We start from the raw sequence: 23,794 nt of genomic DNA, 5'->3' as shown, positions 1-23,794 counted from the left end.
AACAGACAGCCTAGTGCTGATTAGAGACACCATCTGTTATGCGAGAGACAGAAATATTCGGCTAATAGTCCTAAATTTAGACTTTGAAAAAGCATTTGACCGAGTCTCGCACCAGTACCTTTTTCAGGTACTGCAAAAAATGGGGTTTCCAGAGAGGTTTATAGCCTGGGTGGGACTGCTGTATGAGGGCATAGTCAGCAAAATCCTTGTAAATGGGCATCTTTCCAAGGCTGTGAATATCCACAGCGGTGTCCGTCAGGGGTGTCCTTTATCTCCTCTTCTGTACGTGGCTTGTATTGAGCCACTGGCACAGATCTTGAGAAGGGACAAATGGATCAAAGGACTTCATGTTCCTGGGACGGGCGGACTGACAGCCACTTGTGTTTTATATATGGACGACGTAACCCTTTTAGCCACGGACTTTTTATCAATACGAAGAGCAATGGACTTGACTGACTGGTACGGTCAGGCCTCGGGGGCCAAGCTCAACCGAAGCAAATCCGAGGCCCAGCTCTTCGGGCCGTGGGAGGGAGCGGCCATAGGTGGACTGGACGTGACTTTTAAAGAGACCGATTTTAGAATTTTAGGGGTGAAATTTGACAGAGAGGGAGGTGGAAGGGAAAACTGGACTGACTTGCTAGGGAAAGTTAAGCAAAGACTGGGGTTTTGGGGACTAAGACAGATGACTTTTGAAGGCAAGGTTTTAATTTTTAAATCTGTGATTTTACCCCTGATTTTACTTGTCTGTTCTGTTTTTAGTCCACCCCGGAGATTCCTGGCGCAGCTGGAGAGGGCGGTGTTTTACTTCCTGTGGGGGTCCAAGTGGGAGCGCCTAAAGAGAGAAGTGGTGAAGAGAAGACGGGAGAATGGAGGAAAAGGCCTCCCAGACCCCCACCTGTTTTTAGGCAGCCGCTTCATCGCCCTGCACATCAGCTACGCCACGACCCCATCCAAAGATAACAAGACGGCAGCCATGACACGATTTTGGAAACGCTAAGGATTTTACCTGTTGACCTGAAAACCCCAGTGTCTTTTAATTTGCCAAAAGAGCATTGTTTTATCAAAAAGTTTTTAAAGAAATACCTTTTAGAAACAGAAGAAGTCACAGTTTTAACTAACCACAAGCATCTCGTCTCTCTTGTGCAGGATCGGGAACCGGTGAGTCCAGTTCCAGGCCTCACACTATGTGAGGCCAAGCAGGTTTGGAGGAACGCTTCTCAAACAAAGCAACCTGATCCAAACAGGACAAATCAAGTATCATGGACACATACATTTTAGAAAGCAAAGATTAATAATCTTTTCAGATGTAACCTGAAAAAGTTGTGCTTTTGGAAGAAATCTCTCTCTTTTTGTGCTGCCTCCTCCAGAGAAATTTTCTCATTGATCTGCTGCTGTCCTCTACACTTCACCATGATGTAACCTTTGCGGAGAGGAATTGTTTTGTTCTGGGCAATTTCCAGAATTGTTGTCTCTGTTCCCCTGTCTATGAGGTCTGGCTTGGTCAAAATGGCTGTAAGAATGAACAATAGTTATTTTAAAATCTGCATTTACTGACAGAAGTGCCAAAAGATATTTGGTGACATTACAGATGTTTTGCTTCATTACCAACAGTTCTTTTGCCGTCAGGATCTACTTCTTGTGCCATTTTTAATGCTTCTTTTGTTGCAATGTCAGTATTACAAGGGAGCACAACCAGGTTTAAAGTCTCTTGCTTCTCAATAAATTTCACGATCAGACGTTAGATCTACAAGACAAGACATTTTAAAACATTGTGCAGGTGAATGCAGAGGTGGGTAGTAACGAGTTACATTTACTTGAGTAATTTTTTTGGGTAACTAATATTTTTAGAGTATATTTAAAGATGGGTACTTTTACTCTTACTCAAGTACATTTTTAGGGAAAAAAAAAAACAGTACTTTTACTTCGTTACTGTGGGCAACGCTCCTCTCGTTACTTTATCTTAATGCAATACAAGTTAAAAATGCTTAAATTTATTCCAAACGCGCCTTCTACTTTTCTCTGGGCGATGAGCAATGCCCGTTCGCAAATGATTCATTCTTTTGAGTCAATTCTGTTCAAAGGCTTGATCAAACCAGTGAATTGGTTCGCGAATCAGTTTGAATGATTCGTTCAGTTCCCTGCCACACGTGCTGAGTCGTCTGAAGCGGTTCTCACTCAGAGTTGTAACATCAAGAGCCTTGAAGACGTGGCTTTGTATCTACAGTCAATTGAAAGCAAATCTGCAAAGGCTAATCTGAAAGTTGTAAAGGCAAATCTGAAGGTGCCTTTATTGGATTGAGATATCAGTATTAGCCACTCCTACATATTAACCAGCTGTTTTGGATGATTCAGCAATTAACACTAGTTTAAGAGCACCTGTGTAAGCAATTGATGTGTGTCCTGAAGAAGGCTTTGTGCCAAAGCGCGTAGATCTACTTTTAATTATTTGTAATGCTTTAAGCCCAATATATTAAAGGCTTTTTATTTCACCCTGTGAGTGCCTTGGAAGTATTTCGTCTATACAATTTGATTTCTACCTCCATTATATCCAATGAGCACCAGGGGTTTTATAAAGACACCCGTGTAGCACTCTCTGCTTCTGTTTCCTGAGCTGCAAAGGCTATTGTTTGCTAGCTATGAAGATCTTTAATAGATGAACACCGCGTGTGCTGTCTACGGTTCCGCAGGTATAGATAGGCTACATTCGATCACAGTACACGATACCACTATGACATTACCAGTTTGTTGTATATTAAATACAAACTAAATAAGTTGTCACAGAGTGTTAAATGAACACCCGCCCATCGCAACCTGTTCCAGGAGGAATGCCTATTTTCACAATACATTTGTATACATTTTGCAAAACAGACAGAAGAAGATCCGTCAATGTGCATTTGTTTCGATATGTGCAGATGTTCGGTAGCGGTCATCGTGAGGAGTTTTCACTCTTCTCTGTGTCAGAGGTTATATATATAGGACATATATACATAATTAATATACATTAAAATATAACAATTCAGTGATGCAAATCAGAATTTTCATCAGCTGTTGCTGTCAGCTGTAGCTGTTTTCAGAGTCATATGATCCTTCAGAAATCATTCTAATATATTGATTTATTACCAGTGTTGGAAACAGTTTTGCTGCTTAATATTTTCTGGAACCTGTGACATTTTGTTCAGGATTCCTTGATGAATAGAAGGGTAAAAAGAACAGCACTGATAATAAATCAACATATTGGAATGATTTCTGAAGGATTATGTTGACACTGTGTAAAGGTTGATGAAAATTCTGTTTTGCATCACTGAAATAAATTACATTAAAAAAACATTATATATATATATATATATATATATATATATATACACACACACACATTACATAAATTTAATCTACATTTCTAAATAAAAATAGACTACAGATATACAGTATATGATCCAAAGTAACCAACTACTTGAGTAGTTTTTTTATCCGTTACTTTTTTACTCTTACTCAAGTAACTATTCAAACTATTACTTTTACTTGAGCAAATATTTCTATAAGTACTTTTAATTTCACTTGAGTACAGTTTTTGGGTACTCTACCCACCACTGGGTGAATATGGCCTGCCAAATCAGATTATATAACCCACCTGTTTTTCAATATTCTCTGGTTGTCCTTGTACTGGCACTCGGGCGATTCCAGGTAGATCGATCAGTGTGAGGTTGCACACATCTGGTGACATGACCTCTAAAGTGATGAGCTCATCACATATTCCTACCCCTTTTCCTGCCAGCTCATTCTGACCTGTAAAAGACATACGTTGCAAAATGTGTTACTCAACACTGCCCTGGGTCCTAGTTGGACCCATTTGACCAAATTGTTCATGACACCCTCACTAAATGATTTTTGCTTGAATTTTTCCATTCATTGGTGAAGCCCATGCCCACTTGTGCCCACCCACCTTCAACGGTTTCCCACCCAGTGAGAAGTTGGTAATTTTAAAAATGTATGTAATTTATTAAACAATAACAGTAATAAACATCTTAATTCACTGTAACTTTATATATTTAGTTTAAACCGAAAAACAAAACAGACTGCAAACCTTCTTCGATGTAGTTTTCAACTAATGAGGTATCGACAAATTCTTTTTTCTTATCACGGTAAGACAGAACAGCCTTCCAGTTGACTGCACCTTTTGCCTTCTTCAACCTCAGCTCTAGTGGACATCTGGTGACAATTCCTATCAAATACAGTTGGATATACAGATCTACATCATATATATACAGTATACACACACACACACACACACACACACACAAATACCAGTGCAGGTACTAAACAAAAGAAATCATTATCTTATTGTTAGCAATAAGTTTGAATATATATGAATATCCAGTAGCAAAGGAGAGTAAAATTAGTCCTCACCGCTTCCTCTTGGTAATGTACGGAGCCCCTAAAGGGACATTGGCAAAAAAAAAAAAAAAGATACCTATCGCGTGCGCACGAGATACTAACGCGTGCGCACGAGATACTAACGCGTGCGCACGAGAAACCTATCGCGCGCACGAGATACTAACGCGCGCACGAGATACTAACGCGTGCGCACGAGAAACTACAGTTACAGTTTCCGGTTGCGTCACTCTCTGCAGTCTTATAAGAAAACAAAAAGCATGGATGCACATGAATTCATTGAGATCTATTTTAAACTTGGCCTTCAATACAAAGACATTGTTTCTGTTCTTGCATTTCGACACAGATATGTAATCACTGAGCGACATTTAAAACGCATTTTGAGGTCTTAGACGCCTGTTTCGACGAAAAGAATACTCAAGTATTGAAGACGCTATCGCATTTATTCAGCATCAACTCCAAACGTCAGGCCAGCTCCACGGATACAGGTGGATGCATGCAAAGTGTAAGGAAAACGGATTGCATATTAGAAAAGAACATGTTCGCTTAATTTTGAGCTTGTTAGATCCTGGTGGAGTAGAATCTAGGAAAGCCTGACGTCTCCATCGGCGTAACTATTTTGCAAAAGGACCGAATTACATCTGGCATTTTGATTCCTATGATAAACTAAAGCCATATGGTATTTGCATAAACGGCTGTATTGACGGCTTTTCAAGGAAGATCATTTGGCTAAATGCGTTCACAACAAGCAGTGACCCGAAGGTCATCGGAGGGTACTACGTGGAAACAGTGGAGAGTTCAGGTGGCTGTCCTCGGATCGTTAGAGGCGACTGTGGAACAGAGAACGGCCACGTGAGAGACTTCCAGCGTTTCCTCAGACGCAACATTCTGCAGGACTCCAACATTGACAGCTACATAGAAGGTGCAAGCACAGCCAATCAGCGAATAGAGAGTTGGTGGGGATTCCTCAGGAAAGAATGCATGGAATTTTTCATCTCTTTGTTCGCTGACCTGAAGGACAAAGGATTGTTCAACGGGGGATTTTTGGATAAAAATCTCATCCGTTTCTGTTTTTTGGGAATTATCCAGGTGAGTTTTGTCTTAACAAAAGTTAAAGATGTAGTGCACACTGCACAGCACAATTTAGCTATAAAGCATTGCTTTGGGACTCGTTCACCAAAAGTATCATGTTATTATCCATAACATTGCCCACTTACTCGTTTTATTGTAGAGTTTTTATTGAATTAATATAATAATTCATAGTGTATTGTAGTAAAAACAAAATACAATAAAATACCACATATCCCCCAAAACACAGCATAACCTTATAAGTAAATAATTGTGTAATAAAAATTCACATTAATTAAAAAAAATAGCCTGGCTATGAATAATTTTTTATAATGCAAATTATGAATTTTTCACAAATAGGCATCTTCTGGCTGCCTATATATAAACAAAGTGTATATTGTTTTACAAAGTTGATCTTTTACTGTGTGGGGTCAAACTAACCCCCCAATTCCATGAGTGTGACTTAAGATGAACTATCCCTTTAATTCCAAAACTGAAAATTCTCTCATCCTTTAGTCACCTTATGTTGTTCCCAATATCTTCTTTTGTGTTCAACAGAAGAAAGGAACTCATTCAGATTTGGAACATGTTTTGGATGATCTATCCCTTTAATTCTAAGTCACAGTCATGAAATTGTGGGGTTATAATTACAAGTTTATGCTGTTTTGGGGGTACTTTTTTTACCTATCACAAAATTCTCAACACCAGTTGCTTACGAAATATTACATTTCTATTAAAAAGGTCACTTTAATTAAGACCTAAATGAAATGTGGTGTTTAGGGATATTGATGATCTAGACTAAAAAAAATTACACTCCCAAATGCAGGTTGAATAACGTTAATGCAAACCTTTGTCTATCTTTATTTATTTAATTGCAGGATGAATTGGATGAAACTGCACGTGTGTGGGATGCACATGTAATAAGACCTTCAAAAAACGACAGAGTGCCAAGCGGTAGACCCAATGTCATGTACTTGTTCCCAGAGCTCTACAGAACAGAGAACTACATGTCACCAGTGGACACAGGAGACCTACAGCTGTGCAAGACAGAATGCACATTTCGATCATCTATACCTTGTGACAGTGATGTCTATGACATTTGTAATTTTATTATGACTGAGGCACACTTTGAGATTCCAAAGGACTCATATCAAGCAATAGACTTATACTTGTATCTAAGGAATGCAATACTGACCTTATTGTAACCTGTGCTCAGGCTGAAAATAAATAGAGGGGTTGGTGGCATTTTTTGTTTACAGGATATCTGATGCCAAAATGCTAATGCTAAAGAAATATGTTATTCTTTGTTTAGGCAGGGTCCTTTCTATTACAGTCTTATTAAAGAATGAAAATTCTGCCATTTATTTACCATTGTGTTTATCCAAATTCAGACTTTTTCTTCTGTGAAACACAGAATGTGCATTGAGCAGTTATCAGCATCCTCTGTCACAATGTCAGAATGTTTTCTGAGGCTGTTGATGCCTAATATTATGCTAAACATTTGTGTTCCAAGTCAGTCTTGTTTAGAAGCAACACAAATAAATGGCAGAATTGTGATTTTTCTTGGGAACTATCACTTTAGACTCATGCTGAATCTTTTTTCTCTCTTGATATAATTTAATAAGCATCAAATGCACTGAATACAGAATGATGTTAAGAACGCAGTTGGGGTCATTTTATTGATTATTATACTTTAATACAGACAATGTATTACTGACATCTAACAATGTTTACAAACTCAAACCTAACATGTTTTTCTGCATTACAGTAAATTGTAAAGGAAAGAAAAAAAATGTCAAGGTGGCAAGAATATTAAATAGATTAAAATTACAATGCGTATGAAACTGTGTTTTGTTCCCCCATTACAATTGAACAGGAATAGATTAGAAGACCGTTTGCCTGAAATGTATGAACCTGTTTGTGTATAAAAACACTTCTATACAACAAATTTTGAATAACGAGCTTAACTCCCCTCAAACCAATAGGGGTGAAACAATGATTTACGTTATCTCCTCCATGCTCTTGATTAAACTACCGTTTATTTGCATATTTGTTCTTATATTGAATAACAAAGATAAAAAAAAATAGCTATATTGTGATTGATAAATATATAGTCATTATTATTAAGAAAAGAATTGGAGGAAAATATGCAACGTTGCTTGGTGATTTTGCTTTGTAATCTTTAACTCGATTTTTCTCAAAATCAGATCTGCTGCCCGCCTCTATTGCCTTCAAACGGCTGTAGCTCAGTCATTTTTTGTCTGATTCCAACAAGTCATATATAATTTTTTATATTATATATATTTTATTTTTATATCATTTTACTCATTTTAGAATGTTCGTCACATTCATTTTTAGAATTATTACTTTATTGTAGTTATAGGCTTTCAATAACTGTGTTTCATTTTAGTTTTTCATTTATTTTGAGATTTCTTTCTTTCTTTATTTGCCTGCATGCCTTTATTTCCGTTAAATACAGTTCTTAATACAACATATTTTACTGTTTAAACATGAATACAATATTTATTACATTTAAACTCGTTTAACAAGCATTTTAGAAGTAAATGAAATATCGTATACATATTTAAACGGTAAAATGTTATATTAGGAACTGTATTTAACGAAAATAAAGGCATTTATTTATCAAGAAAGAAAGAAAAATGTCAAAGAAATGTCAAAGAAATAAAAAACGAAAATGAAACGAAACTAACAGCAGTTATTGAAAACCAAACTGAAGTAAAGTAATAATTATCAAAAATAAATTAATCGCTTTCGATTATATACATATTTGACTGGCTATTAAAGTTTTATGTGGGACAATAGGCTATTGCCATATCGAAATCTAAAATTTGAGCTTTTATACTGTAGCTACCAATCCTTCCAGACCTCAAAATGCGTTTTAAATGTCAGAATCAGAAAGAGCTTTATTGTCAAGTGTGTTTACACGCACAAAACACAAGAAATTCGTCTTGGTGACAGGAGCATCCAGTGGAGAAAGTACAGAGAGTGTAGTCATGCATATAATTTAAGGTAATAGAGTGAAATATAAGGCTAATAATAAACAGAATAGACAATGCATTAAAAAACAATAACTATGGTAATAAAACTATAGATAAAATAGAATTATGAATGTGCAGATGTTTTAGGTTATGTACAACATAGGCCTATAGAGAAAATAGAAAGAATTATGAATGTGCTATTTTACAGATGAAAAGTTTTGAGAAGTTATGTACAGATGGACAGTCCTGAGATGTTAGTTATTGCTCAGGTGGAATATAGCCTGAGAGAAAAAGCCGTTCTTATGCTGTTCAGTGATGATTTATCTGTGTCCGAATGCAAGAACAGACACAATGTTTTAGTATTGAAGGCCAAAATAGATCTCAATTAGGCTAATTCATGCACATGCATGCTCTTGTTTTCTTCTGTGTAAGATGGCAGAAGTGATGCAACCGGAAACTGTAACTATAGTTTCTCGTGCGCACGCGATAGTTTCTCGTGCGCACGCGATAGTATCTCGTGCGCACGCGATAGTTTCTCGTGCGCACGCGTTAGTATCTCGTGCGCACGCGATAGGTATCTTTTTTTTTTTTTTTGCCAATGTCCCTTTAGGGGCTCCGTAGTAATGCAATTCCAGACAGCGCTTCCAGCACAGAGCTTTTTCCTGAACTCTGGTCTCCGATCACTGCAATGGTCGGTAATGCCAAGTCCTTATGAATGCCAACTGACCGCAGATTGTCAATCAGATCAATGTATGGACGAATGCTCTCTGCTATATGATTGTGAACCTCTCCTTCAATTTATGACTATTAAGAAGAAAGAAGAAAAAAAATATTCATTTAGTTTATATCCTTCAGTACATACATTTTATTTCCCTTTAACCCCCAAAGACCGAGACAGCTGTCCGCGGTTAAAATAACTATTGTTCTTAAATGTTTAATAACGTTTTTGTTATCTACTTTTTATTTATTTTCAAACACAACACCATAACATCCATTCAAAACAAACAAAACAAAACAATAGACATATAATCAATACTTTAAAAGTCCAGTCAAAAAGGAGAGCAAGAGGGAGGGGAAAAAAAACAAAAACAAGTCATTCCTTTATATAATCGAGTATGTTAAAGAATTATATCATTAACTTTAACACTGCTTCAGTGTTACTGTTTTAACACTCTGAGTGTGGGTTATATATACACTGGGAGCAGGGCCGTAGCTGGGGTTTGCGGGGCCCCATTGCAGGTTGTACCAGTGGGCCCTGTTTGAAATTGTTTAATTTGTATGTTTGTTCTATTTATTTATTTGTGCTATTTACACAATGTTTAAGTTTTTTTCAAGTTTGTAGGTGTCCACTCCAGGTACAGAAACTGAATAATCAAATGTAAAATAGCACTGCATAGTCTTCACTGTAAAAATTAAATGTACATGTCTCACATTATCACAGTTTATTTGCTATAGTTTAGAAAATAGTAATAAAATATGACAAGAACTCAGAGTTAAACTGTGTCAGGAAAAAAAAAAAAAAAACTTGATAATGTCAGATAACTTTGATAGAAAGATCAAAGTTATCTGACATTAATGGATTACAATCAACCAAAAATTCAGACAACTGTTAGTATATATATCAGCAAACAGTTAGAAAATATTTACTCAACTATCAATACTTTGTTGAACAATTACCAAGCAGGTTCAGTCTGTAAAAAGGTTGCATTAGCAATTAAAGAAAATCATCCACTTGGATGATGCGACGGCAGCCATAGGACAACGGCACCAGTGCACTCACCACACACCAGCTACAGGTGGAGAGGAGAGAGTGTCATAGAGCCAATCAAGTGGATGGGGATTATTGGGAAGCCATGATTGACAAGGGCCAGTGGAGGGAATTTGGCCAAGAATTTGCACCAAACATGGCACGGGAATACTCAGTTGAGATTTTCCGCGTGTTGTGTTTGAATGCTTTGAATGTTGAAACTGGCAAGGCTTAAAAACATGTGCAAATGATAAGCTTTCGTGACGATGCGCAGCAGTGGCCCGTCAACTGGGCATCTTTTTAGGCTGGCCTCAGCCAGTTGGTTGAGATCGCCGGGGATCGCCTCAGCCGTGGGCCCCTATAATCGTCACCACCTTTCACCCCACTAGTGACGGCCCTGTCTGGGAGTGTTGATTTAAGACTGGGGATTTTACTGTGTAGTCTATGTCTATTAGAAAAAAAAGTGAAGTCTATTTAGTATTTTGAATTCTCCAAAGATCGATTAAGTTGAGTTCAATGATAAATTTATTCAGTAATTTAGAAGATTGATTGACTGTTGTATAAGATTGAGATTTATCCAAAGCAGGATTTACGACAGCCATAAAATCACCACCCACCACTAGAGGGCAATCAGTATGCTCAAGTAGTGTTTTGGAAACATTTGTAAAGAATTCACTGTCTGTCTCATTCGGACCGTAAATAGAGACCAATGGTAACCTATTCTACCCAAATCTACCCTCCTCATCATTTCCGATACGATCAATTGTTGAATGTAACTTCCTGTTAACAAGGATAAGCACCCCTTAGTTTTATTAAGAGTGCAGGAGAAGGCTGCCAATTTCTAATACTTATTCTGGAAATGTGCCACATCAGATTGCTTTAAATGTGTCTCTTGTATCAGTGCACAGGGAAATCTATTTACAGAAATTAAAAAAATTATGCCACCATCATGGAGATCAGTGTTTGCTTTGGTTGGGCTCTTGACCCTTGACTTCTTGACTCTCTGTAACAATACATGTGGTGTTATCAATCAGAGATCAGTGCTGTTAGCTGCTTTTACCATCAGGCACTGGTCTGATTACATGCAAAATAACTTTATTTCATTTATATGTTTAGATTTTGAATAATCAACCCTGTGAAACTACAGCATGCAAGGAAAGTATTGATCTAATAGTTATAAAGAATTAATTTTAAATCTACTGCACTTAATGCATATAAATATTTGAACTCTTATTCCAATTAGACACACAGAGACATCACGAACCAGCATATGAACCTTAACAATGGTGACAATCAACAAAATGCTTCATACTGCAATTCATGCTGGGTAACACCATAGTAAAAACTCCCATCATGCACTGCAGTATGAAAAATTATTGTCACCACTGTTGAGGATCATATGATAAGTGTTCATGTCTAAAAGCCAGAGCAACATAGTTATTTTTTTCCCCAATATGTCAGTATTATGGTGATGTTTGTTTAACAGGTTTTTTTTCACAGCTTTGTAATAGCTGGACGTCAGTAAACAAACCAACTTCAAATAATTTATAAGCAGAAAGTGTAAAATAATCTACTACCTCAATCTTTTGATTCAGCAATGTACAAATGCTTGCTGTGAAACACTATTGCAATTGCTTAAAAGCAAATTGCTTTGAATTGTTAAAAGGGCCAAGAGCCCAACTAAAGCAAACACTGATCTCCATTATGGTGGCATCATTTTAACCAATAAAATATCAACATTTAATCCTGTGTGATTCTCAATAACAGCAGGTGTTCATCACTAATGCACAATCATCATTTAATTAGTCACTTATTTATCTCACTAACTTTAACTCTTTGAGGACTTGGGATTTGACTCGAGACTCGTTTGTGACTTGAAAGGAATGACTTGGTTCCTCCTCTGGTGAAATCAGCTGCTGTGTTCATGAGTGGAATAAACATATGGCAGGACTTTTACTTTCTGACCCCTGGACTTTACACCTCTGTCTGTAATATATCTGCTTGTTTTACACTCTTTGGCCACCAGGTGGTTTTGTGAGCAAATGAAGCCTCCAGAAATTAACCCTCTTGTGAACCACTTGGCTGGAGGGATATATAAAAGATATTAATAATAAATATGTAAAAATACAGATCACAATGCAAGCAGGAGAAGTCTCATGTTAACGTTACAGTCATTACGATCGCAATGACAACATCTCGGATCAACACTGTTCATATACCTTACGGTAAGATTAAATAAATTTACATTTAACCAGATTAATATGGGGGGGCACTCTAATATAGACCTTCGTTTATGTGTTTTTGACTTTTACTGCACGGTACATGACATGAGAACAGTTCGCTATTTAGGTTTGTACGTTAGCATGGACTAACTTTAACGCTAACGTTATCTAGTTTTATCCCGAGATACCTTGATGAAGCACAATACAACAGTAACTAAGGGGGGTGGGGCTTACCGATTCTTTCCAGAAACATTTTAGGATATACCTGCTGATCTAAAACATTTTCTTTTACATGCCTTAAACCATCATGTGCAAGTTTTCGTCAGACTGTCCTTAGCGACACACCAATACATCTTGCCGTCTCTTCTGCTGGTACGCCCAACGACTGGTGTTGTTCAAGAATGCTTGGAGCAACAATCATTGCGTGACGACTGCTGCATTCCGAGGGACTGATTCGTTGAATGACACTCTGTGCCTCATCAAACTTAACCCAAATCCTTCCATTTACTGTACAACCACAATTATCCGCTGCATTTGCAACATCTTCCCTCAACTCTAAAACTCTTCTGTATATAAAATGATAATCGAGAGGAGAATTTTTTTTCGCAGAAATCAGCTAAAGCTAACAAATCATCAACAATCCCTCGCCAAACACCTTCAGATTCCCCTGACATTTTGCATCCCTCGAACCCTTCTTCAAACTACCGCTGTAATTACGTATAGCTTTTCTAACTGTCCAATGAGAGTGTGTGTTACATATACAAGCGAAAGAGGGGTTGGCTCTTCAAATTGAGGCGAAAGTTGATTGGTTGCTCCCACATGTGTACTATCCAATGGCATTTTTTAACTCGGTTGACAAATGGATAAAGAAAAGCATTTGGCAAATAGAGAGAGAAAACCGTTTGCCAAATGTTTTTTTAAAAAGCGATTTAAAATGATTAATTAATGTACTTTTTATTATTTTATTAATCCACATTTTAAAACATGAATTAAATAAACAGATTAAATTTTTTTCTTTTTATTTACACATTTAAAAAGGAATATGTGATGAGCTCATCACTTTAGATGTCATGTCACCAGATGTGTGCAACATTACACTGATTGATCTACCTGGAATCGCCCGAGTGCCAGTACAAGAACAACCAGGGAATATTGAAAAACAGGTGGATCATATAATCTGATTTTGCAGGCCATATTCGCCCAGTGGTGGATAGAGTACCCAAAAACTGTACTAAAGTAAAAATAATAGTCTGAGTAGCTAAAAAAGTATTGGATTAAAAAACTACTCAAGTAGTTGTTACTTTGGATCGTATATTGTATATTTATAGTCTATTTTTATTTAGATATATAGCTAAAATTTATGTAATGTGTGTGTGTGTGTGTGTGTGTGTATATATATATATATGTATATATAAATAATGTTTTTTTAATGTAATTTATTTCAGTGATGCAAAATTTTCATCAACCTTTACACAGTGTCAACATAATCCTTCAGAAATCATTCCAATACGTTGATTTATTATCAGTGCTGTTCTTTTTACCCTTCTATTCATCAAGGAATCCTGAACAAAATGTCACAGGTTCCAGAAAATATTAAGCAGAAAAACTGTTTCCAACACTGGTAATAAATCAATATATTAGAAGGATTTCTGAAGGATCATATGACTCTGAAAACAGCTACAGCTGAAAGCAACAGCTGATGAAAATTCTGATTTGCATCATTGAATTAAGTTATATTTTAAAGTATATTAATTATGTATATTAATTATGTCCTATATATATATAACCTCTGACACAGAGAAGAGTGAAAACTCCTCACGATGACCACTACTGAACATCTGAACATATCGAAACAAATGCACATTGACGGATCTTCTTCTGTCTGTTTTGCAAAATGTAAACAAATGTATTGTGAAAATAGGCATTCCTCCTGGAACAGGATGCGATGGGCGGGTGTTCATTTCACACTCTGTGACAACTTATTTAATTTGTATTTAATATACAACAAACGGGTAATGTCATAGTGGTATCGTGTACTGTGATCGAATGTAGCCTATCTATACCTGCGGAACCGTAGACAGCACATGCGGTGTTCATCTATTAAAGATCTTCATAGCTAGCAAACAATAGCCTTTGCAGATTTGCTTTCAACTGACTGTAGATACAAAGCCACGTCTTCTTGATGTTACAACGCTGAGTGAGAACCGCTTCAGACGACTCAGCACGTACGGCAGGGAACTGGACGAATCATTCAAACTGATTCGCGAACCAATTCACTGGTTTGATCAAGCCTTTGAACAGAATTGACTCAAAAGAATTAATCATTTGCGAACGGGCATCGCTCATCACCCAGAGAAAAGTACAAGGCGTGTTTGGAATACATTGAAGCATTTTTAACTTGTATTGCATTAAGATAAAGTAATGAGAGGAGTAACGCCTACAGTAACGAAGTAAAAGTACTGGGGGGTTTTTTCATTAAAAATATACTTGAGTAAGAGTAAAAGTACCCATCTTTCTTTAAACATACTCTAAAAGTATTAGTTACCCAAAAACAATTACTCAAGTAAATGTAACAAAGTAAATGTAACTCGTTACTACCCACCTCTGCATTCACCTGCACATTGTTTTAAAATGTCATGACCTGTCTTGTCTTGTAGATCAAACATCTAAGAGACTTTAAACCTGGTTGTGCTCCCTTGTAATACTGACATTGCAACAAAAGAAGCATTAAAAATGGCACAAGAAGTAGATCCTGACGGCAAAAGAACTGTCGGTAATGAAGCAAAACATCTGTAATGTCACCAAATATCTTTTGGCACTTCTGTCAGTAAATGCAGATTTTAAAAATAACTATTGTTCATTCTTACAGCCATTTTGACCAAGCCAGACCTCATAGACAGGGGAACAGAGACAACAATTCTGGAAATTGCCCAGAACAAAACAATTCCTCTCCGCAAAGGTTACATCATGGTGAAGTGTAGAGGACAGCAGCAGATCAATGAGAAAATGTCTCTGGAGGAGGCAGCACAAAAAGAGAGAGATTTCTTCCAAAAGCACAACTTTTTCAGGTTACATCTGAAAAGATTATTAATCTTTGCTTTCTAAAATGTATGTGTCCATGATACTTGATTTGCCCTGTTTGGATCAGGTTGCTTTGTTTTACAACTCCAACCAGTTCTCTAGCTAGGTAGTGTTTTTGAACTAAAGATTGAGATTTCAGTATAACTCAGCTGCACCTCCTATTGGCCATCAAACAGATTTGCTTTAACAAAGCAACAGGTTTTTTTCTTTCTTTTTGGAAATACTTGCTTAAGCTATGCCACCTCACAAAAAGTGCCTTTTCTTTTTCAACAGATGCCTCTTGAATGAGGACAAAGCGACTATCAAAAGTCTTGCCATCAAACTGACTCATCATCTCGTTGATCATATTAAAGTAAGTTTCTAAACGTCAGGGATGCATTTAAATTGAGCATTTTGAAAGCAAAATCTGTCAGAAATTCCCACTGAAGCATTTCACAGCATGACAACTGAGTTTAATATTCTTCTTAACTAAATGTTTATATTGTTTCATATGCAATGTGAACAAGACCTAAAAAATGGAAGTTAGACAGCTCATTCATTTTGAGCCTAAATCCCTGTTCATATAATTTTTTCCCCTCTTTTTTGTCAGAAATCATTGCCACAGCTCAATGAGCAGATAAAAAAGCAGGTGTGGGAAGTGAGGAATGAGCTCAAAGACTGTGAGGCTGGACCACCACAGGACACTAAGGGAGCCAAACTATTTCTTACTGAAGTAAGAATTGAATCTCAATCCATCACATCATCTTGCTTCTCATAATTATTATTTTGGTTCCAAGAACTGATGTGTCACTATATACCAAATTTTGTCAGATGCAGCCACAAGGTAGTATTATAAAATACATTTCTAATTTACATTTTTGCCAATAATTGTTGAACAGTTATGACTAGAATGAATTATTGCGATGCTGATGATACCGAATCCTCCAGTATCACCCTAAACAAATAATTTCAATAATTCACGTCCATTTTTGTCATATTTCTATTTGATTAATGTTATTATAACATAACTTTTAATGTAACAAATGTTATTTTTGCTCTCATAGACTATAAAAGAATTCAATGAACAAATCAATTCCATATCACTGGGAGAGCTGATCATTAAAGAGAATTTGTTCGTCCAGCTTCGGAGGAATTCAAGAAGTGGAACAATCATCTTAATGATTCAAAGATATCCCGTCAGTATATTTTTATATTTAAGAAACAATATAAATTTGAATTCACTGTTGTTGTGTTTGAAAAATTCAATTAATTTAAATAAAAATCTGTTTTGCTCCCAAACAAGTTAACAATTTGACTGAAGAGAAAATAACACGTAGCCAGGATTACAGAGGGAGGGAACTGCTCGGCTTCAGCAACTACCGTATGTTTGAGAAGGTTCTGCAGGGGCATGTGGCCACACTTGAGGATCCTGCCATCTACTTACTCAACACCATCAAAGGTGTCGGCACACATCTACATATTTAACATCTTTCTGATTCCAGCATAAAACCAAAAGATTAGATCACATCTGAATGGCACTTGGAATGTTTTGTAGTTTTAGTGCATCTGGTTTGTGAGACATTTCTGGCTGTTTGTCTTTTTTTTAATGTATGTATTTTTCCTGAAGACATTGTCATCAAGCAGTTTACTGATGCAGTCAATCAGTGTTTCCAGAACTACCCTGCTCTTCTAAAAATCACTATGTTGATGTTTAATCAAAATATTGCTCTTGATTAAAGGTACAGAAAACTGAACGATTGTCCTTACTTGTAAGGAACGATTTTACTGTTTTTTAGCACAAAATTGATAACATTCAGTCAGACCAGCAAGAAAAGGCGGAGCAGAGAATCAAAGAACAGTTCAAGATGGAAAACATGATCTTCACTCAAGATCCCATCCACGTGAAGAGCTTGAATGAGATTGGCGAAGATACATTTTCAGAGGATCAGCTACCTATCTTTGACAAAAAAAGCAAGTACGGTGAAATGCTGAAAGCGTATTATGAGCTCTTCTTAGTTTTCAGTAACAAATATGAAGATTTAATCAGAGACTGAATGGACTGCAGTGCTTAGCAGCTCTTTCATTTTCTTTCAGATTGTGGTGCAGCGGATGTCTGACCAGCTGCCCATGATGATCATGCTTTTCATGCTGAAGCAAACTGCTCATCTCCTGTCTATTGACATGTTGAGTTTACTGGACGGGGAAAATGTGAGCGAGCTCTTGTTCGAGGACTCTGATGTTGGTAGAAAGCGCAGAGACCTACACGCTCGCCTGGACCGTTTGATTATTGCTCAGGAAAAAATTAGCTATTTTGTCTGAGCAATCTGACTATGATATGGAGTTACGCAATAAAATTATATTTGTTTATAAGTCCTTTTAGCATCATTTTGGTGCATATAAAAGCAGTCTCTGTGTCATTCTGTGAAGGTGAAGACGTTCTGTGAGGAACAAAAGGTCAAAAGGGTCTTTTGTGCTTTTGGAAGTGTCGGGGAAACCCAACAAAGTCTTTAACTTGTGATTTTCCTCATAAATTTACATGTGATGATCATGATGTGGTGTCTTTTCGATCATTAACCCTCTGGGGTCCGAGGGTGTTTTGGGGCCCCGGAGAAGTTTTGACATGCCCTGACATTTGTGCTTTTTTCAGTTGCTTATAAATATTTTAATGGCTAAAGTCTAAAAACACTATATTCAGCACAAACTGGGCTACAATAATATGTGAGCAGCATGTACGTACATGATTGTGTTTTTGAGAAAACAACATTTATGCGTGGTTTGAAAAAAGCAAAAATTTTAAAGTAACTGAAATAAGGCCATAAAACACATACAGAACATTTGTTCACAAGACTTTTGAGAACTGGATCTTGTAGCCTAGAATATTTGCTTCAAAATGATCTGAAAATAATCTAACTCACTCATTCAGAGAAAACAATATATTGATTTAAATTTTCTAAGTCACTTTTTGAGTGGAAAGGCTCTATGCGAGAGGACGTGACTCACACCTGAGAAGACAAAGGCCTGCATAATGAGCTCCATAATGAGCCATTCAGTCAGGTGTGTGACTGAGAGAGAAGAGTTACAAGAAAGAATGTGAGGAAAAAAGAAATGTGTATACATATAACTATCACATAAAATAACTTGAGATTCACTTGCGAGTGCAGTTAAACAGTTTATTAGGAACAAATAATCAACAGAAGAGTCAAGACATCGTGGGTGCAATATCCAAAATATCCAAAACAGTGGCAGGAAACTGGAACCCAGGAAAACGGTAGACAGCAGAAACTGCATGAGAAAACACAAAACAGACGTGAGCAACACAATGAACGGACAAAGACAAAGCAAACATGATGACAATACATACACTACCAGTCAAATTATTTAAACAGTAAGATTTGTAATGTTTTTTTTTTTTTAAGAAGTGTCTTCAGCTCATTTATTTGATCCAAAGTACAGCAAAAACAGTACATTATATTTATTATAATACATAGGTCTACATATTGTTACCATTCAAAATAAATAAAGCAACCCTTATACTGTATATATATACACAGTATATTGGATGCAAACAGATAAGCACCTGATGATTACCTCATCATATGAAAACAACTAACAGTTGCTCACTGCACAGCACTGACCTCTCTGCTTTACAACAGCACATGCATTGCTACAGAGAGATCTAACACCGGAGTCAAGGGTCAAGAGCCCAACTAAAGCAAACACTGATCTACATGATGGTGGTATCATTTTAACCAATAAAACATCAACATCTGATCCTCTGTGATTCTCAGTAACAGCAGGTGTTCATCACTAATGCACAATCATCATTTAATTAGTCTCTCAATTATCTCTTAATTACCTCAACTCGTTGAGGTCTTGGGATTTGACTCGAAACTTGCTTGTGACTTGAAAGGAATGAGTTGGTTCCTCCTCTGGTGAAATCAGCTGCTGAGTTCATGGGTGGAATAAACACATGGCAGGACTTTTACTTTCTGACCCTGGATTTGACATCTCTGTTTATCAGGAGCAACTATATTATTACATTAGCAATCACCAATATTGCCCACGTGATTTTATAACATAGATGCACACATGCTTTGCATGTATTATCATACAATACAAAAACAACATTTTATAACTGAGAAAATAAATTATTATTGTTAAGCTTATTATAAACATGTTTGAGCAGGTATTTGCAAACAGAGTAGGCTACTTCACAGTAAAGATTGGTCTAAACTTTCTTAGACATTACTTTTATATCATTGTTTATAGAACATATAACTATCCTCAGGTCATGCAACATTTAAATGCAATGAAAGTTTGCCTATCATATTTCAAAATGTTGCACTCGATTTCACACATTTTATTCTGGAGTTATAAATGCGTTCAACTTTGTCACAACAACACATTATCGAATGCCAATAAGAAACATTACTTACTCGGTATAAAGTATCTCCTCCTCCGCCGGCTCCAGCTGCGCTCGCGCTCGGTTTGTGAGATAAACAAAGCTTTTTCGTCTTCTGGCGGTAAATATAACTCTTTTTCCTCTCAACGCGTTTCTGAGGTAAATACAAGGCTTATTCCTCACAGCGTGTTTTTCCAAAACTGAAAAGTATCAGAGATGAACACGTTGCTGCTTTGTTTACGGTGGTGTGGGCGTTTACATGCTGCGTGGCTCGCCTGGAGGTTTGTAATAACAATAGCGCGAGCAGCGCGTGGGCGTGACCTAATTAGAGATAATGAGACCAGACGGAAAAACTGGACATGTCCTTGGTTTCATACGGATTACATTGCTGCATGATTTTTTATTTTTTTTATTTTATATGGTCACCATTGTTGAGGTTCACAAGTGATTACTTTTTTTTTAACTTGACATGATTAGTTGAAACAACTAATACTGAAAAGTCCAATCAACTTACAAAGAGCAGGTCAGCGCCAGTCAGGATTTTACAAAGTGAGTTGAAATGACTTGTATTTGTAATTTGTTTATATTTAAAAATTTAAGGCAGCTACAAAACTTACGTTTTTATGTTGAAATAGGTGGTAATTTTTTAACAGTGTAGTAGTATTGCTCGCTACTCAGATACAAAGTCTCGCCCCAATTGGCCTAATGGTGGCGCTATAGTGCAAAAACCAAAAATTTTACACATTTTTTGCCGTAGCTCATACACCGTTTGTCATAGACTCGAAATTTTAACATCGGTGAGATCCTTGGGACAGCCCGAAAAGAAAAGTGTACTGATCCAGATTTTCTCTAATACGCATAGTTTTTTTGAAAAATTTAGTTATATCTGAGACTTACTTATGCGAACTAGTCCTAGGTTTTTAACCCGATCAGAACCAAACCACTTCAGAAATATTCCCTGGACACTGAATATCAATAATTATCATATATACTGAATATAATAATTTGATTTTTGCGCGAAGCAGTACGTCAATTAGCGTCTATGCTAATGTTAGCCAAATGTTATTTGAAGCATAACTCTGGAACGGAATGAGATATCTTCACCAAACTCGGTACAAATATGTATGAGCTCAATCTTTGGTCAAATAATAAAAATTGTGCAGCTCTGCCACTTGGGGGCGCTATAAGACTGGAAAAACATATAAACAGTAATAACTAAGCAACCTTTGGTGTGATCGACTTGAAAATTGGTATGCAGCGTCTTGGTCCAAAGGGGCACGAGTGTGTATGAGGTCATTTGCGTATCTCAAAAAACATGGCCGCCATCGGCCAATGAAATTTAAACACCTATTAAACAAGGTTAACGGAGGTCGATCGGAACAAAACTCGGTGGGCATGTTTATAATGGGCATGTTCGACTCATGGCCCTAAAGGTCTGTAAGAATTTTGAAAGAAATCGGCCACTAGTTGGCGCTAACGAGTTTTTTGGCTCTGTAATCACGTGGCGTTTCACAAATCCACACAATATGTATATCATTTGATAGATCTCCTCATAATGAACAAATTTGCCTCAGGAACTACTGCTGTCAATCAAATCGTTCATTAATTATTCACAAATATGTTAAAAACCTACTTTTGTGAACTAGTCCCTGGTTTTTTGCTCAATCTTGATCAAACCACTGCAGTAATAATCTCTGGACTCTCTAGATCAATAATTATCGAAAGAATTTTGAATTTTGTCTCTTGGTTAGCTATAACTGGCTCATTTAAAAAGGGGGCGTGGTCACACATACCCAAAAGCCTATAAAACCTAAACAAAAACTTGAAACTTTAAGAAAGTTGGTGAAAACATGTGTCACGTGACTTTTAACAAGCATGAAAAGTTTCATGGAGATCGGACCATAGGTGGCGCTATAACAGTTAAAAAGGCCTCAAAAACACAAGATTTCTATGGAAAATGACCTCAAACTGTAGAACATGTTCATATATTCACTCAAACACTAGGTCTTCATATCATATGATAGATCTCCTCATTCTGAACAACTTTGCCTCTAGGACTAATGTTGTCAATCAAATCGTTCATTAATTATTCACAAATGCTAAAAACATACTTTTGCAAACTAGTCCCTGTTTTTTTGCTCAATCTTTATCAAACCACTGCAGTAATAATCTCTGGACTCTCTAGATCAATAATTATCGAAAAAATGTTGAATTTTGTCCTTTGGTTAGCTATAACTGGCTCATTTTAAAACTGGGCGTGGCCACATATACCCAAAAGCCTATAAAACCTAAACAAAAACTTGAAACTTTACGAAAGTTGGTGAAAACATGTGTCACATGACTTTTGACAAGCATGAAAAGTTTCATGGAGATCAGACCATAGGTGGCGCTATAACAGTTTAAAAAAAAGCCTCAAAAACACAACATTTCTATGGAAAATTACCTCAAATTGTAGACTGTTAATATATTCACACAAACACTAGATCTTCATATCATATGATAGATCTACTTATTCTGAACAACTTTGTCTTTAGGATCACTGCTGTCAATCAAATTGTTCTTTAAATATTTGAGATTATTTAAAAAAAAAAAAAACTACTGTTTCACTACTTTTGTGAACTACTGCTCGGATTTTAACTTAAAATCAATAAAATCAGTGCAGTACTATTCTCTAGACTCTCTAGATCAATATTTATCAAAAAAATGTTGTACATTTGCCTTTGGACTGCTTTAAGTGTAAATTAATAAAATGGCCTTGATATAGAGTACCCAAAGGCCTATAAATCCTAAAAGAAAGCCCTCAACTTCTCTTAAAACTGTGTAAAATGATGCATAATTTCATTCTAAACAAGCGTGCAAAAATTTAAGAGAGATTGGGCAAAAAATAACACTATAATACTTATAAAATTTAAAAACACAGTGTTGTATGAGAAATTGAAATTTATAACCACTAGATGGCAGCGGAAGACCACTAATGGGCTTATTAAACTCTCAAACAGAACTTTTCATAGCTTTTCTCATGGAGATATTATAAAATCACTGTTATAACATTTAAAATCACATTTAACTCAAGTTTACCATTTTGTAATGTCAGTTTTTACAATTTTGCCATATTATGATCACAGAGAAACCTGAAAATGACTATATAAACTCTTAAAAAGAGAAGACTTAAAAAATATATATTTTCACCTGTCATTTATTTCAAATATCTATATCAGCAACAAAATATGTGTGCATGTATGTCAGTGTATGAGTGTGTCTGTCTGTGTGTGCGTGTGTAAGCAATTATTAATGATAGTTTAACCATTTCATTTCTATTTGTGTGTGTCTGTGTGTAAGCATGTTTATTTATGTAACCTTTTCATGTTTGTGAGGATGTGTTATTTGGCAAAACATACTACTATAATAGTTATAAAGGTAAAAAACACAGTGTTGTATGAGAAATGGCTATTTATAACCACTAGATGGCAGCGGAATTATTACAGTTTTTCTCGATTGCTAACACTATAACTGATTCATTTAGCCCAGTTTTCCAAACCATACATACAGTTCTCAAAACAAAGACACGTTTCTCAAAACGTTTAACAAATCTCACCTGTTTTCACGCACGTTCCAATTTGCTCAGTGTTTTCTGCAAAACTCTACACAAAAACACCATCATTTTGCATAGGTTTAACCATGTTCTCATTCAGAAAACACAAACACACAATATAATTAACTCAAGCATCAAAAAATGATCTCAAACAGCACACATTTATCCATGTGTGAACATTCAATAGCAACACTGATGAAACACAGGTCAAAATCTCAGAATGATATGAACAAGAGCACAAGTGATTATGTGTTTTGGAAAATGAATCCTGGTTGTGGGAGACAAAGAGGAATAGGAGGAGAAAATAAAAATGAA

At 36.4% G+C, this 23,794-nt stretch overlaps 1 protein-coding gene, 1 long non-coding RNA gene and 1 pseudogene across 2 annotated transcripts; 1 reads left to right on the top strand and 2 right to left on the bottom strand.

The window, feature by feature from the left end:
* Positions 1 to 1,182: 1,182 nt before the first annotated feature.
* LOC131534148 (interferon-induced GTP-binding protein Mx-like) lies at positions 1,183 to 9,254 on the bottom strand (the record flags this gene model as incomplete). The annotated part of the gene is given in 7 exon segments (XM_058766820.1): positions 1,183 to 1,231; positions 1,312 to 1,510; positions 1,606 to 1,744; positions 3,629 to 3,783; positions 4,082 to 4,219; positions 4,405 to 4,421; positions 9,082 to 9,254. Coding segments are annotated over 7 exon segments (870 nt in total), but the record flags the coding sequence as incomplete, so codon positions are not given.
* Positions 9,255 to 12,388: 3,134 nt separating this feature from the next.
* On the top strand, positions 12,389 to 17,804 carry LOC131534147 (interferon-induced GTP-binding protein Mx-like; annotated as a pseudogene).
* An 838-nt stretch (positions 17,805 to 18,642) lies between these two features.
* On the bottom strand, positions 18,643 to 20,128 carry LOC131533990 (uncharacterized). Its single transcript, XR_009269296.1, has 3 exons — positions 19,922 to 20,128; positions 19,342 to 19,430; positions 18,643 to 18,767 (listed from the first exon to the last, which is right to left on the bottom strand). It is a non-coding gene; the product is annotated as an uncharacterized LOC131533990 (long non-coding RNA).
* Positions 20,129 to 23,794: the final 3,666 nt, after the last annotated feature.

This window comes from Onychostoma macrolepis, chromosome 25, assembly GCF_012432095.1.
Source record: "Onychostoma macrolepis isolate SWU-2019 chromosome 25, ASM1243209v1, whole genome shotgun sequence".
Taxonomy (NCBI): Eukaryota; Metazoa; Chordata; class Actinopteri; order Cypriniformes; family Cyprinidae; genus Onychostoma; species Onychostoma macrolepis.
The sequence above is the reverse complement of the archived record's forward strand: the minus strand, read 5'-3'. Positions and strand labels throughout refer to the sequence as shown.